Source organism: Vicia villosa, linkage group LG4, assembly GCF_029867415.1.
Source record: "Vicia villosa cultivar HV-30 ecotype Madison, WI linkage group LG4, Vvil1.0, whole genome shotgun sequence".
In the NCBI taxonomy this organism is placed as follows: domain Eukaryota; kingdom Viridiplantae; phylum Streptophyta; class Magnoliopsida; order Fabales; family Fabaceae; genus Vicia; species Vicia villosa.
Window position 1 is genome coordinate 189,029,624 of NC_081183.1, and position 17,226 is coordinate 189,046,849.

Sequence of the window (17,226 nt, forward strand, 5' to 3'; positions counted from 1 at the left end):
GAATTCGGAGGAGGCTGTTCGTCTTTTGCAGTTCTTTGAGCAGACGGACGGTGATGGGGTCAGCATCCTCGGGAATGTTGAGCGGCTCTTCCTCTTCTTCATGACGGTCTCTCCGCCTGTCGGAGGTGTGGGTGAATGAGGAAGCAGCATGCTCGTCTATGGCGTCAGTCTCATTCTCATTTTGGGGATGTTCTGGCCCATTGTGGGTTCGGGTCTGCTCGTCTTCCCCGTTCTGAACGTGTCCCTCGGGAGGGACTTGTTCGACATTCTGAACCTGTTGGAGGCCCTGCAGCTGCTGGATGCTCTAGATCTGCTGCCTCCTAGGTTGCGAGGTCTCATGCTCGGGCCTTCTCTGCCCGGTGGGTGTATGCCGATTTCCTTCCTGCCTACGACGATTCGCCCCCTCGCGGGTGGACTCCTCGATCAGATGTTGCAGGAGGAAGGGATCATCGCTTGGGATGTTGTTGTTGTTGTCAGCCATGACGATCGGAAAAGGATTAGCTTTGATCTTTGTTTGTTAAAGATGGGGAAGCAAGTTTCCCACAGACGGCGCCACTGATCGTACTTGATCAGAAGAATCGTCGCTGGCTGCTCGGACCGGATCTTCTAGGAAGGAGGAGGGGGTGTACCTGCAAGGTACTCCGATGCCAAAGTGAGTAGACGAGCAAAGGAGTGCAAGTACTAGCTAAAGGTTAAAAGAAGTGAATACCTGACCCTCTAGTGAAAGAGGGTATTTATAACCCCCAGCGCTGGACCATGATCTCGCTACTGGGTTGAACTTCCAAGCCCAACTAGGAGACTGCCAGGTTTCTTGAGCGGAAATATCGAAGGTGCGTGAATGCCCTCTGTCCTGATTAACCGCTCCGAAGTTTAAGGGAGGCGCGGTCTTTTAGGGACCACGTTGGCCCCGTATTATTCGGAAGGTCGGATATGAAAGAGCCCTGCGAGGAGCAGGGTCCTCGGCAACGAGGGTGCTCGCGGGGAGCGCGCGTGCCGAGCGTTGAATGGCTCGCGGGGAGAAGTCTTGCCGGACGCCATATGGTCCGTGGATACGGTCTTGCCGAGCATGTCTAAGGTGGGCACCCTAGACACAAGTGAGCCATGGAGGAACCTGGGCCTCTGAGGTTTACTGGGCCGAAACTATGTTGGGCCTAACCTTGGCCCAGTCCAGAACAGTAACTATATTGGAAATGAATTTAATTGAAATACACCGTATAAAAAATTTTAATCCGTAAGTAAATAGTAATTATCAGATCTTAATTTGGTTTTTATTTTTAATATATCTACAATAATAATTATGGATAGTTGTGCATGATTAATTGTGTAAGACTTTTTACACTGATAATACATAAAAATTAATCTTCAAAAAGTCCACTTGCTAAATTGTAAAAATAAATATTTTATTATTTGTTTTATGGAATTGGGTAAAACTAGTCCTATTCTTAATAACACACACGCACATGCAAATTTACTATAGCCGTCAGTAATTTGATTAATTAACTGTTAATTATTTAAACACGTTACTTCTTGGCCACCCGACAGCTATAAACAGAAACTTCTAAGTTTTTAATCCATAATACATATTATAATATTAAGAAAAAAGTTAGTTAAATTATTAAATATTGTGAATGAATAGTTTTGCTCTGTAAAGTTGAAAGGGAATATCCCAAAAGCAGAAAAAAACGGGAAAGAAGAATCCTACCACAAAAAACCATAGACTTCAAAACTAAAAATACAAGTGAGTTAGCACTTAATTATATAATTATATAATCAAGGACTGAAATAATAAAATTATTGAATTGTTGTGACTTTTTATGTTTTTTAAGGTATAAGAGAAGTATATTAAGGAATCAGTCCTTAAACATTTCCCTGGTGTACAATCCATCCTAGGAAATGGGTTCTACCTCATACAATATTTTAAGGGTTAATAGTTATTTTTCCCTGTTATATAGGGGTCATTTGAAAAATCCCTGTAAAAAAAAATTGTAAGAATTGGTTGAACCCACTCCCTTCCACTTCAAGGTAAAGCGCCTAGCCACTAGGCTGAGAGTTCCAATTTGTTATATGATTGCATTTAATTATTGTTATAGTATCCAACTAATTATTTGTATTTAATTAATAATTATATACAACTAATTATATATTATTTCCTGTAATTTTTTTAATATATATTTTATATACTATTTACTGTAGATTTTTTAATACTATGTTTTATATACTATATTTTACTGTAGCTTCTTTTATATATATATATATATATATATATATATATATATATATATATATATATATATATATATATATATATATATATATATATATATACACTAATTTACATATTTACGTTTTATATATATGCTTTAATAAATAATAATATACTGCATACTAATTTACATATTTTTTAATACTATGCTTTAATAAATAATAATATACTATTTAATAAATTAAACTTATTAATAACGTTATATTTAACTTAATAAATTTAATTTAAAGATTTTATATAAATGTTTATATCTAATTTAATTTATTTTACTGTTAACGTTATTAATTAATATTTGTTTGTATTAATTTAATTTAGTTTATATTTTTTAATTAATATTATTTTAATTTAACGTTTATGTTTAATTTAATTTAATTTATTTTTATTTAATTTATTTAATATTTTTTTATATTAATTAATATTTGTTTATTAATTTATTTTAGTTTATATTTTACTGTTACTTTTTTTTAATATTAATTAATAACGTTAATAGTAAATTAAATTAAATATAAATATTAATATAAATTGTTTAAATTAAATTAATTAACTTAAATATAACATTAATAGTAAAATAATATTAAATAAATAAAATAAAATAAATTAAATTAAATTAAACATAAACGTTAAATTAAATTAAACTAATATTAATTAGACAATATAAACTAAATTAAATTAATATAAACAAATATTAATTAATAACGTTAACAGTAAAATAAATTAAATTAAATTAAATATAAACATTTATATAAAATCTTTAAATTAAATTTATTAAGTTAAATATAACGTTAAAAGTAAAATAACATTAATTAAATTAAATTACATATAAAAATTAAATTTAATTAAACTAATATTAATTAGAAAATATAAACTAAAATTTTAATTAATATAAAAAATATTAATTAATAATGTTAACAGTAAAATATAAACTAAAATAGTATTAATTATAAAATATAAATATTGAACAAAACAAATGCAGTATTAGTTAATACCATTTAAATGCAGTATGCTATTAATACCATTCAAAGTAGTTATTGAATAATACAAACCACTTGGCTTAGTGGTTAGGCGCTTGGCTTTCAAATTGAAGGGAGTGGGTTCAACTCCCATTCAACTTTTTTTTTGCAGGTTTTTTTCAAATGACCCCTATATGGCAGGGAGAAAATATGTATTAACCCATATTTTTATTATGAATGAATGTGTTTTCAAGATAAATTGTTGTGATATTTATATTAAAATGTTTTAATATATTATTCGGTGCAGGTTTCATGTGAATCGCTAATGTTTTATGTGAATTAATGAGTTGACAAAGACAATTGTTATTTTATAAATAGACGATAAAGTAAATTCACATATTTTACTCACAATTGTCAAATCAACTAAGAGAATATGACATAAATAAAATGAGATCAAATGACGTCATTAGATTTTAAAGGGGGTTGATCAAAACATTTCTCCTCCGTTGTCAGATGAATTGAGAGAATAGGTCATAAATAAAAAACTTTAAAAAATAAAATATGTTTAAATGAAATTGTTGAGATTTAAAAGAAAATTTCTCATAACATTTTCTCTCGATTGCTAGCATAATCGAGGAAATATATAATATTTTTATTTTAAAAATTGAAATGTAGGACGTTTATGATTTACACATCGGTTGTTTGTTTGTTGATTGAAGTAAACAATTAATGATAAAATATATTTTTTGTGGTAATGAATCAACACAACCCGTGGTATTTTTTACATGGATAAGACAACTCAAGTAAAAATTGTCCAACAAATAACATCAAAATAAAAGACAATTTCTCTTTTCACCCTTGCTATAGGGCGTATCCTTGAAAATTCAAAAATATCTCTCAATGAATTCGGATATGTATATTTAAACGCATTAAATTTTATTTTTTACAAAAATTTAGTTCAAAAATATATCTCCGAATAAATCCAAGATTAATTCGGAGATGTATCTCCAAAAATATCATTTGTTCCAGACTTCCAGTATTAACTATGCATTTTTTATCTATGAGTTATTATTTATAATTTATTAATAGTAAATAAATAAATAAATATTTATATGTATAATTACAAAAAATACAATCTTGTCTAAAATAATTGAAAAATATATATTAATATAAATTTATAGTATAAAATTATAAAATTAGTCAAGTTTAATAATAATAATATTGATAATAATAATAATAATAATAGTGAAATACAATTGAATTTTAAATATCTATAATTTAATCGAAATAAATATTTAAGTGCTTATAATATTTATAAATACATTCTTTAAAAGTAATATTTTTTTATCACAAATTTAGTATTTTTTTTATATAATTTAAACTATTTTTTATAATTTAACAAAAAATAAACTTTAATTTTTACTTAATTTTTTTTTTTACTTTTTATTGTTGACTTGGTAAATATTTGTTAAATTTAATTAAAAATATAGTTATAATGTAAAAGATATATTCAACTTTAAAAAATTACTATAATGTAATTATATAAATATATTATAATGTAATTAAAATGAAATATTATTATTTAAAAAATAATTTATTTTTTTTGTTTATCACCACCGATTTAGTCCGGTTCGGGGGTCAGTTCTAGCATCAAATGGTTCCAACCCCTTCCGATCATAGTTGTGGGGGATCGAACCGTGATTCTCACTACCAAATCAAGCGTCAATCACCACTGAAGCAACTAACGATTCGTATTTAAAAAATAATTTAAATTGTGAAACTAAACATTAATATAAGTTTGTGATATAGAATTAAATAAGATTTTCTTTCATTTTTATTGAAACAAACAACATTTTTAAAGATACATCTCTGAATTAAGCTTAAATTTATTCAAATATATATTTCCGAATTAAATTTTATTTAAAATAAAATTTAGTACATTCAAAGATATATTTTAAAAAACATAAAATATTTTAGTATTTTCGAGAAAAACTTAAGAAAAATAATAAAAGAGAATTTCTTCACCCACCTCCTAACCTTCTTGCTCACCCCTGGTGAATTTACAACACTACCCCTTATTTCGGAAGTTCATTTCCGAAAAGGTACTTTTTTTAAAAAAAAAGGTGTTTTCGGAAATGAACTTCCGAAAACGTGTTTTTTTTAATATAAAATATTGATTTCGGAGATGCATCTCCGAAATAAAGTTACATTTTCAGAAAATGTGGTGTTTCGGAAGTTCATCTCCGAACTCACCCCCCTTGAAGGAATTCGGAAATGCACTTCCGAAAAAAGGTCTGGACAGAAGAAAAATAACAAACAAGAACGATTCGCTTTATTTAATCGGATGAAGACGATGGAGGAGACGCTGCAACAGGTTAGAAAGTCCTGATCCTCTAGAAATCCATACCACATTGTAACTTACCAACATAATAAACAACAACAAAAAACTTATGAACAAAACTATACTTACATCATAGTGGTGTAGATCCTTATCAGCCACTCGCAACTGAAAATGATTAGCACGAACTTGAATTTTCCTTCCCAATTTTCCTTCTGAGACGACGGAGCCGACTCTAGAGTAGCCTTCTGTTTAACTTCGGCAGTCAGGCTCTCGATGGAGATCAGAGCCGAACTCAAGGAAGCAACCGGCGCTGCGACAGATGGAACAAACGGCGCTGAAACAGATGGACGAACAACCGGAGCTGCAACAACAGACGGAGGAGAGGTAACCGGGGCCGGAGCATATGACGAAGGAGGTGGATGTCCGGAGGAAGAAGGATTGGAGGTACGTCCACCGCGAGAGCCACGGCCACCACCACCACGACCTGATCCTGCAGCATTGATGGATGATTGTTGAGAATGTGCAGGAGATGGTTGACTCCGGCGATTTTCGGGATGATTTCCTGCACCGCGGCGAGACATTGTGATGAAAGCAGTAACAAGAGATAGAAAACGTTAAAGCAAAGAAGAAGACTTAGGATCGAAAATGATTTGGGATATTTTGAAAGAAAAATGGGTGAGAAGCTTTTAAATAGGAAAGTGTTTTAGAAGTTAACCGTCTGAGAGTGGTGGGGAGAAGGAAAAGGGAACTTCGAAATTTCAAAAGGTTTTTTGTTCTTTTAAATAGGGCGTGGCTGTGGAGCTTCCCAATTTTTGTTACGTAGGCTTTTAAGTAGGAAAGTGTTACCACATTTCTTAGAAGGTAACCGTCTTTGAAGGCTTACATAGGCACATGTGTCCACATTTCTTACCAGATTGTAAAAAATAAATGAATTTTGATGCATTTCGGAAATGCATTTCCGAAACATAAAAAAATTTATAAAAAAAAACTTCGGAGATGAATCTCCGAAGCAGGGGTAAGTTGGGAATTTCGCTGGGGGTGACCCCATAGAGAGGTGGGTAAAGAAATTTTCTAATAAAAATACAATGAGAAATTGCCAAATAAAAATACATCGGATTAGTTACTTGGATGACTCCCAAGAATTTATGTGGATCGGATATTTTCTTTGTAAGAGTTCTAGAATGTACAACTGAATTAAAGTATCCTAACTCTCACCTTTAAACTGGATTATTTAATGAACAAATGAAGAAAAAAAACTAAATTTAAATATTTAAATAAGGACATAATGGTAAACTCAAATAAATTATTGGAATTGGGGATAATTATGGAGGAATAATTCTAGAAATATTTGAAATCATTTCTAAAACCCAATAATAATAAGATTGAATTATCTAGAACAACCCAAATGAACTTTGAATTTAAACCCTAATAAAGCACTAGTATATAGCTTATGCAAGATTACACTTACAAGAAGCGGCTACTACGATTTCTTGCTGGTAATTTAAAGCAATTTTGATAGTTAGATGAATGGTAATTTGTGTTATCATCTTAATTGAAAAGAAAAATATATATAATTTTATATTGTTTAGTATTTATCTACTCCCTCGTGTCTGAATTATAAGCAAATATTCTCTTTTTAAATTTATTAAATAATGAATATATTTGGTCTACATAAAAACCCAGATACATTATAATGGAAAAAAATATTTAGCCAGAAAATTCTAGTTCAACCATTAATTTAGCTTATCAATATCACTACTTTTTACCAACAAATTAGATTGAGTATCGATGTTTTAATAAAAATTATAATTTATGAATTAAATTGTGATATGAAGTAGATTTAGACTGCAGCGAATCCAACATAGGTCATATGCATGGATCTCTATGTACATGATTGGAAACTCTAGTTAGTGTTTGTTGGTTCTTATGAATGTCGTTGGATTGGTCTTTCAAACATTTTTAAGATATCATGATTCATATAATTTCAAGGGGCGCAAATCGTTAAGCTGGCCTTTCAAACGATAATCAATTACAAAACTTTTTTTTTTGAGCTTCTTACTTAAACCACATATATATATATATATATATATATATATATATATATATATATATATATATATATATATATATATATATATACTTACTAAAACATGAAGTAGTAGGTGTGAAGGAAGTAATTCCATAAGACATTGCGAAAATTCTTTAGTATTTTTTTCACATCCACAGCTGTGTGTTTTAGTAAGCATGACAATTTTGTTTAAGACAGAAGTTCAAAAAAAAAATTTATGTAATTTATTGTAAAAATGGTGAATTGCATATTGGAAAGAAGTTTTGGGTAGGTGGAGAAAATGTTTAAGTATTGGAGAGGAAATGAAATTTTTTAAGAAAGGGAAGACTTTTTGTATTGTTGAGTGTTTATAATTTTGATTTGATACAAACTCAAGTACATCACCTCTTTTTATACCAGTGACATTTTTAAATTAATGATTAAGATTTTGCCACCACAAACTTAATCTAATGGCTATAAATCACTTTCTAGAATATTCTTTACTATTTTACAAAAATCCTAATTTATTCATATCTTCTAGAGAATTCAATGGTTCTCTCTAGAATAAGCTTCTAGAAGTTGGATACTACAAAATGAATTTGGGCTTAAAATTCCTAAGGCCCAAACACTATCAAACCCAAAATCAATTTAAAAATTCAATGCCTCCCTAAAACTTAACTTTGCAACTCCAAGTAAATATCTTAACTTGACAAAGTCTTCACGCTTGAGAGGCTTGGTGAAGATATCAATTGTTTGGTCATGCGTCTTCATGTACTCCAACTGCACATCGTTGCTAGAAATATGGTTGTTCAAAAAACCATGAACTCAATCGAATTGCCGAATTGAACTAAATTGAAATTAAAATAATTGAACTTTTATATTTGGTTAGTGAACCAAACCATATTGCACAAACAATTCTAAAACTGAACCGAAACTAAAAACAAACCAAACCGAAACTATAAACGAACCAAACCAAAACTGAAAATGAAATTTACTAAAAAATAATAAGTTTTAATTTAAAAAATAAAAATAAAAAAAGTTTACGGATATGGTTCATTAATAAATGGTTTGGTTTGAGAAAAATTAACTTTTAATGGTTTTTGTGCCATTTGGAATTTCAAAATGGTATGCCAAACCAATGATTATGGTTCAGTTACTAAGTAAATTGAAACGGTTTCGTTCAGTTTGAGTATATTTTTACTATGGTTTGGTTTGGTTCTATTATGTTATCTCACTGAACCATTCTATGAACAGCCCTAGCTAGAAACACACTCTAAAATATAGTGATAACATGTGTCAATGTGCTTACTTTGATCATGGAAGATTGGGTTCTTTGCCAAAGTTATTGCTGGCTTATGGTCCACAAATATCTTTGTCGGCATCTTTTGCGGCAAACTCAACTCCTTTAACATGTTTCGCAACCATATTGCATGACAAATACATGAAGTGGTCGCCACGTACTCCCTCTCTCATGTTGAAATAGTGAAAATCCTCTACTTCTTTGACATCCATGTGAAGGTTGTGTTTCTAATGTAGAAATTCAAGCAACTTGTGCTTTTTCGGTCATCTACATCTCCGCCCTAGTCGTTATTGCTATATTTTCGAGCTTGCAATCATCAGAAACACGGTAGTACAAGCCTAAGTTTGATGTACCTTTGATGTAGCGAAGAATCCTTTTTGCCGCCTTCGGATGAGTTATTGTTGGATACTCAATGCATCGACTGACAACTCCGTTGGCATACAAGATGACACGACTCGTGCATGTTAAATTTTGTAAGCTTCCAACCAGACTCTTAAAGAATGATGGATCTATCCTTTCTCATTCTTCATGCTTTGACAGCTTGATTATATATTCCATTGATGTGTTGACAGGGTTTGCTTCAAACGTGTTTGAACTTCTTGAGTACCTTTTTAGTATAGCCTTTCTGGGTGATTAGGATTCAATGATCTTCTTGTTTCACTTCAATGTTGAGGTACTAAGACATGAATCCAATGTCGGTCATCTCGAACTCTTTTGTTGTCTCTTTCTTGAACTCTTCAAGTATGGTTGTATTGTTCCCCGTGAAGATCAAGGCATCTACATACAAGCACACAATCAAAATATTTACACCTTGCACTTTGATAGATTGTGTGCTCATATAGAGACTTAATGAAGTACTTCTCGTCGAAATGCTTATCAATTCGAACATTCCAAGCTCTTAGGGCTTGTTTGAACTTGTAGAATTCCTTCTTTTGCTTCAAGACCTTTTTTCTTCTCCCTTGACTTTGTAGCCTTGTCGTTTCTCAATGTAGACTTCTTTGTCAAGGACCCCATTTAAGAAGGCTAACTTGACATCCATTTGATGTATCTTCCACTTGTTTTGAGATGCCACTGAAATGATTAGTCCCATAATTTCTAATCGGGCAACTGGAGCGAATACCTCGCCTTAGTCGATGTCGGCTATTTTACTATATCCTTTTTCCACCAATCTTGCCTTGTATCTTTCAACTTATCCTTCGGAGTTCTTCTTTGCTTTATACAACCACTTCACACGGATCACCTTGTTCCCTTTTGAAAGTGAGGCTGACTCCCAAGTTTCATTCTTCTTTATCACCTTGATCTCTTTGTGCATGGAAGTTCTCCAAGTCTTCTTATCCAATGCTACTTGAAATTTTATGGTCTCACAATCCGAAAATAGACAAAAAAGTAAGATTGTCTATATTTTCGGTTACCTCGTAAATCTCTTTAAAAATTCTAAAGTGATGAGTAATTTCACTTGATATTTCTCCCTCTTCAAAACTCATGGTCCGTGAAGACGGCAGGCTGGCAGTATCTTCTCTTGGTTCCTCTAGGTCCACGCCATCTTTTTCAAAATTGTGGAAAGAAGTTATAGTCTTCATTACACGATTTCCAATCCCAAATTCCTTCTTCATTGAAAATGACATTTCGGTTGATGATAATCTTCCCTATATCAGGACTATAGAGCTTGTAGCCTTTGGAGTTATTGTCGTACTATGAAGATGTACTTTTGCTTTTAACATTTAGTTTGCTTCTTTTCTCATTTGGTACATGATTGTGAGTTATGCTTTCAAAGACTCTTAAATGGAAAATTCCAGGCTTCTTGTGGTGTTTTCCCAACACGTTTCTTGTTGGAAACCGGTTTGAGAGATAGACCATGCATGCAAAAACTTCTACCCACAGTTCATTTTTAGTATCTTGCTTTTTAGCATGCTCCTCGCCATCTCAAGGATTGTCCTGTTCTTTATCTCTACTACTCCATTTTGTTGGGGGATCTTGGTACTGTCAGTTGTCGCTAAATGTCATTGTCTTCACCATGCTTTTTGGAATTCGTTTGAAGTGAACTCTCCTCTTTGGACGGATCTCATGGATTTGATCACAAGGCCAATTTCCTTCTCAATATGGGCTTTAAACAAGTTCCTGATTATTCTAAGAACTTTTTAATGTTAAGTTTATAACACTAGTTCTAAGAGACATAGAACTAAACTTGACCCTCAATCTCATAAGTGCATTTACTCACCATCACTACTAAGAAATAGATTTTTTTTACCTTAGTTGAACATAGTTTTCATCTCGATTTTGTGAGCAAGGTAATGAAGATTGTCAAGAACCTTCTCATATTTCCCCTCGGTTGGTTTTTCCACTAGTGTGAAGTCAACAACTTTTTTCCTTGGTTGGTTTTCCATCGAGGTGAAATCAAAACTACAAAATCATTCTCCAGGATGGTTCGCAAAAACACAAATATTTTTATCAAGGTTGGTTCCTTTTATTGTAATATTATTTGCTAAAATTATTTTCTTCGATACATGCTTGTAAAAAAAATTTAATGTTGTTTGGAAAGCATGGTTGTAGTTGTATTTTATGTTGAGTTTTAAAATTTCTAACAACAATAACAACGTAACCACAAACATTGCTAAGTTACCTCAAAGCTTTTTTTACTAACAACAAACCATTTTAACAAGCATCCTTTAAAGAATATAATTTTAAAAATTACAAGAGAAGATACATTAAGGAACCAACCCTTATAAATTCCTATGTTGTACAATCCATCCTAGGAAATGGGTTCTACCTCATACAATATTTTTATTATCAGTGTGTTTTCATTATCAGTGTTTGCATTTCAGCACTCTACACTCTGATTTCAAGATAAATCGTTGTGATACTTATGTTCTAATATATTGTTTGGTGTAGGTTTCGTGTGGATAGCTTATGTTTCATGTCGATTTATGAGTTGACAAAGTCATGACCACTGTTACTTTATAAGGACTACAAAGAATCGTTAGTTAAATAAACACACATATTTTTTCCGCGATTGTCAGATCAACTAAGGGAATAGGTCATAATATAAACAAAATATAAATACAATGAGCTAAAATGGCATCTCTGGAATTTAAAGGAGGTTGATCAAAACATTTCCCCTCAGTTGTCAGATGAACTGAGAGAATAGGTCATAAATAAATAAAAAATTAAAAATAAAATGTGTTTAAACCTTTGAAAGATGGTATGCCATAACATTTCCTCTCGGTTGCCAACATAATTAGGGAAATATATAATATTCTTATTTTTTTTGACAAATATATTTAAAAAAATGTGAACCATTTATCGTTTACACATGGATTGTTCGTTGGTTGAGGTTAAAAAGTTATAGCAAAATATATTATTTGTAATAATGAATCTAGACATCCCATAGCATTTGTTACATGGACTGGACAACTCAATTAAAATTGTCAAATGAAGAGCATCAAAATAAAAATAAATCAAATTACATTTAACTATTTAAATAAAGACGTAATGGTAAACTTAAATAAATCATTGGAATTGGGGATAATTATGGAGGGATGATTCTAGAAGCTATTTGAAAACGTTTCTGAAAGCGCAACAGTAATGAGATTGAATCATCTAGAACAGCCCAAATGAACAGTGAAATTAAACCCTAATAAAGCACTAATATATAGATTATGCAAAATTAAAATTACACCTAGCGGCTATTTCGCCATCTGAATCAGCTGTTACATTACCCAAAATCCAGCAAATTAGATTGAGTTTCATGTTTCAATAAATTGTAATTTATCAATTAAATTGTGATATGAAGTAGATCTAGACCGCAGCGAATCCAACAAAGGTCATGCATGGATCTCTATGTACATTGAAACTCTATTTAATGTTTCTTGGTTCATGGTTCATTCATGACAAAACAATTAGAGTTCCTATTTAACAGTGACAAAGATTTATAAGGTCCTATTTAGTTACGGTTAACTAAATTTTGAGGTCATGTGCGGTAGCGCACCTGCGTGTTTTATTAAGTAAGGAAACCTGGTTTATGTTAGAAAATCCAAACAAGAAATTACTGTAATTGATTGTAAAGATCGGGAGATGCATGTCATGGTCCCTATAACTGGTGGTTTTGTAGTAAAAATCATTGTATTTGTAGAAATGAACAATATCTTCTAACGAACTCAAATGATTGAATAATAAGGACCTTACTCAATCTTAAAAGTTTCAAGAGTAGTAGAAGATTGTATGATCAAAATGTTTAACTTTATATTGAGAGTTTCAAGATTCAATCAAGAAGGTTTATAAGAAAACACCATATTTCAATGGTTAAGCTGAGTGGATTATGCTAGCAAAGGAGAGTACAAGATTTACACATGGTATAGAAAAATAAAAAACATAACATCGATGCATTGCAAGCTTTGCCGCCGAAGAATGAATGTAGTTGTCAAGTACTAATTTGTTAGTAAAATGGAAGAAATGCAGCATGAGATACACCTGTTATGTAGCACTGACACCTTTAAAATAAGGTGTGCCTGTGTCAGTGTCAACCACGGTCTCGGAAACCTGCATTGACACTTAAGATTTTATGTTTAATTTAATCATTTTTTAAAATTATTATTAGTGTCGAAGTTGTGTTCGGGTGTACGTGCTTCATAGGATACAAGAGATGCGTGAAGTAGGCATGAAGCGAGTTAGAGAGAGGATTCAGTTTCTCTAATAGGGCATATATAGCATTCTAAGATACTTCTACATAACATTTTTATGTATAAATTGCAAGTTGGGTTTATTTGGCCCCAAGTAGAAGTTCATAGACAATGTATTTCTAGGATTAAAAGAGCTTCCCTCCCCCTTGAAGTATGTCTTTTTTTATAAAGATTTCTATGAAGTAAATTATCGTTATCAATTTCTTATTCACCTTGGAAGGGGAAATCTTTTGAGGGTTCTAAGAGGGAACATATGTGCGCTTAGGCCGAACATTTGAGATTTGCAAAAAAAACAAGCAGGAGGAATTAAAGCCAGTCGTCCAACCGCAAAGAAGAGTATGTCCAATCATGAAATATGTAGCGAAAAAAAGGTAGTGTTTAATTTACTTGAAGTTAGTTATCCTATTTCTAATGGCGTTGTCTACCGCGAAAGACCTTAATAAGGAAGTGTTTAATAGGTCCCTCACGTGAAAATCTCCCTTTTGGCTAGTTTTTTTTAACAAATTTGCGGAGGTTTTGAACCCCCACAAAATAGTCCCCGCTATTTATTTTTACTATTCATTAAAAAAATGTATTGTTCATCATTATTTTACGGGAGTTTTTATTTTTCTGGAGTTAATAACCCCTACTACATGCTTTGAAAAAAAAACAAAAAACTGTCAGAATCACATAGTCCCTCACGTGAGAGATCTATTAAGATTTCTCACCGTAGACATATTGACGTTTTTGATACCTCTTGGATAAGTTTGGTGCATGGGGTTCCCAAAAAAAGTGATATGACAATTGTGAGGAGTGAGAAAAACAAGTTGATTGAGACTCACACTGTTACATGATGAAGGATGTGCATAGATTACATGAGGTTGGATAAACCAAGTTAAAAAAATAACACTCACTGTTGTTATTCACGGATCAAGTGCTAGAAACATCAGCGAGACAAGCCTTCTATTGTTTCCTAAACATGTACAATCAAATAGTTGTATACACAAAAGGGCAAAAAAAGGCTTCTTTCACAGCCCATTTGGAGTGTTTGTCTATTAGAAGATGTCATTCGATTTGTGCAATTCATCTACTTTTTATAGGTGTATGCTTTCTATATTTTCTGATATGATTGAAAATTCTTTCGATGTGTTTATAGAAGATTTTTGTCTTTAATAAAACATTTGATAATAGTTTTTATCATTTTTCTTATTTAAACCTTTGTTGTTAAGTAAGCAAAATTAAGTATATTTTATCGTCTCAATAGGAACGTATGTGTTTTCAAAAATCGTTCAATAGTTTCTATGATTTTAAGGATGGTTTATAAAAGTTTGTTTGTTCATGAAATTTGGATAAAAGAACGTAAGTTGAACTTCAGTGTTAGCAGTTGAGAAAACTTGTTGGAGTTAGATTTCATCGAACTATCTTCATGTATGATCGTGATCAGTAAAATGAAATTTTAATTGGTTTTTAATATTATCACTCGTTGCTTTGCGTTGTTTATGTTTAAGTCAACAGTGTGAAATTAATCATACACTACTACAAAAAAGACATTTCGTAACAAAATATTACAACGGCCTTCACGTTAACCGTGGTAATAAATCGTTTTTGGGTGATTTATTTTTTGGAGAGTGAATACTCATTTTAGTCTCTCACAAAAGTTAGAGAGTCCAAATTAATTCCTAAGAAAAAAACGAGTATGTCCAATCATGAAATATGTCAAATCAACATGTTGATTCTCATATGTGCTTAGCCTATCAACAAAGGAATCACCTTCTAATCTATCAGGTAAACTATTGTTATGAAGTCCACATTTTATATCAACCTTCCATCCAGACCCATTTTTCGTCTGAGTCGACTTGATATTGAATGGACATCCACATTTCTTAGTGGCACTTTGGGTTCCACTATTTGTATCCTTGTATTTTCCACCTTTATCACAATCAAATATTACTTTGTTGTTTCTCTCTCTTGCCTATTTCGATATCTGAATGATTGAGGATAACAATTACTTTATTTCTAATTCCAACCTCTTTAATCCAACTTATCAATTTTTTCCGTGTATCGAATCTTTGTGTAGTTGAAAATCCATCAGAGACATCTACACATATTTAGTTTTTATCGCATATTTGTAAAGGAATTTTCATAGATGCAACATAAAAAAAAAGTTAAATTTTTTTTTTAAAATGACTTTCGAATAACTTACCATTAATTTTTTGGTTAACTGAAAATTTATTTACCGGATAACTTAACCACAAATTTTCTGATACCTGCATATTATCTCACCAAATAATAATGTAGAAGATATCTACTACATATATTACAAAATGGAGAACTTTTAAATTAGTTCTCCAGAAAAACTAAACAACTAATTAGAAGTTGCATAACATAACTTCAAGCTATTCTATAAAAAAAAAACACAGTGGAATTCATTTATTGCAGTTATCACGTACACACTTATATAAACTTCTCCAAATTTTCAAAATACTTTAATGAATAGTCAAAAAAAATGATAATTTAATTAAAATATTACTGGACAAAGTTGACATATTTCATAAAAAGCGAGTTATGAAAATAAGTGTAGGGATATAGGTAAAATTTTCGTTAATAAGCTTTGAAAATTTCTTTGTACACCCATATGGGGTGAAAAGCCTATTGAAAAAACTCCAAAATACCCTTTGGTATTGTATATCCGAAGGCACCAATTTAATATTTTCTCATATTTCGGAGATGCATCTCCGAAATCATCCTATTTTGAATTTTTTGAATATTTCGGAAATGCATATCCAAAAACACCTGGGGACCAATTTCGGATATGCATATCCGAATTATGCTCTAAGTGTTTCTTTTTCTTTTCAAAACAATGATAAATCTCATATTTTACATTATTCGACAAAATTGCAAAACAGAATCAGATAACACGTAAACTAGAATAAATATGGCTATATTAATCAATGGCAGTTGTTCAAATAAGTCAAAAATGTAAAAATATTACAACCCAACAAAATGTCATGAATAAAAGATAAATAGGCAACTACTACTGAGTATGCCTAATCCTAACTCCCTGGGACTTCCTTTGCCTTCTATACACTGCCGCACTGGCCGCGTCACTGACCATCCTCTCCATAATGGCAACTTCCTCTAGACTGTCCTAATCAATGATACCTCTGTCCAATGCATCCTGCCTAATCATTTGTATTCGTTGGCATATCGGCAGGAGATCAGTGGCATGGTCATCCTCGCCCTGCTGGTTCTCCAAGATCTCCTCATGTGTTGGCCTAGGTGGATCTCCAGGAGCATCGGGTGTCATCAAAGGATGTGACACCTGATAAAACCATGTCACATATCCATCTACACAGTGTCAGCTCTGGGCCACCATACGCCGATACTCCTCAAGCACCAAATGATGCGCCCAGTCCTCAAATATAGCAGTGAGCTCCCGACGGGTAACGGTGTCAGGAGCAACCTCAAACGGAGACCTCATAATCATTTGCACACATTCAAACTGTCTCATGCACCGCTCCAGCAAATACCTGGCCATGGTGTTGGTCCCACATGCCAATCATCTAGAATATAATGCGATGCGGTCGAATGGGACAACATCACTGTAATTAGTGAAGGGCGTCCGCTGGATGTCATCGTGAGTATTACGATCGAGGTATACACGATATAA

General features: G+C 32.0%; 1 protein-coding gene across 1 annotated transcript; it reads right to left on the bottom strand.

The window, feature by feature from the left end:
• Window positions 1-8,249: 8,249 nt before the first annotated feature.
• LOC131598557 (uncharacterized) lies at window positions 8,250-10,526 on the bottom strand. Its single transcript, XM_058871144.1, has 4 exons — window positions 10,314-10,526; window positions 9,206-9,393; window positions 8,869-9,044; window positions 8,250-8,401 (listed from the first exon to the last, which is right to left on the bottom strand). Exons 1-4 carry the CDS (start codon window positions 10,524-10,526, stop codon window positions 8,250-8,252), a joined length of 729 nt encoding a protein of 242 aa, XP_058727127.1.
• Between the last annotated feature and the right edge of the window lie 6,700 nt (window positions 10,527-17,226).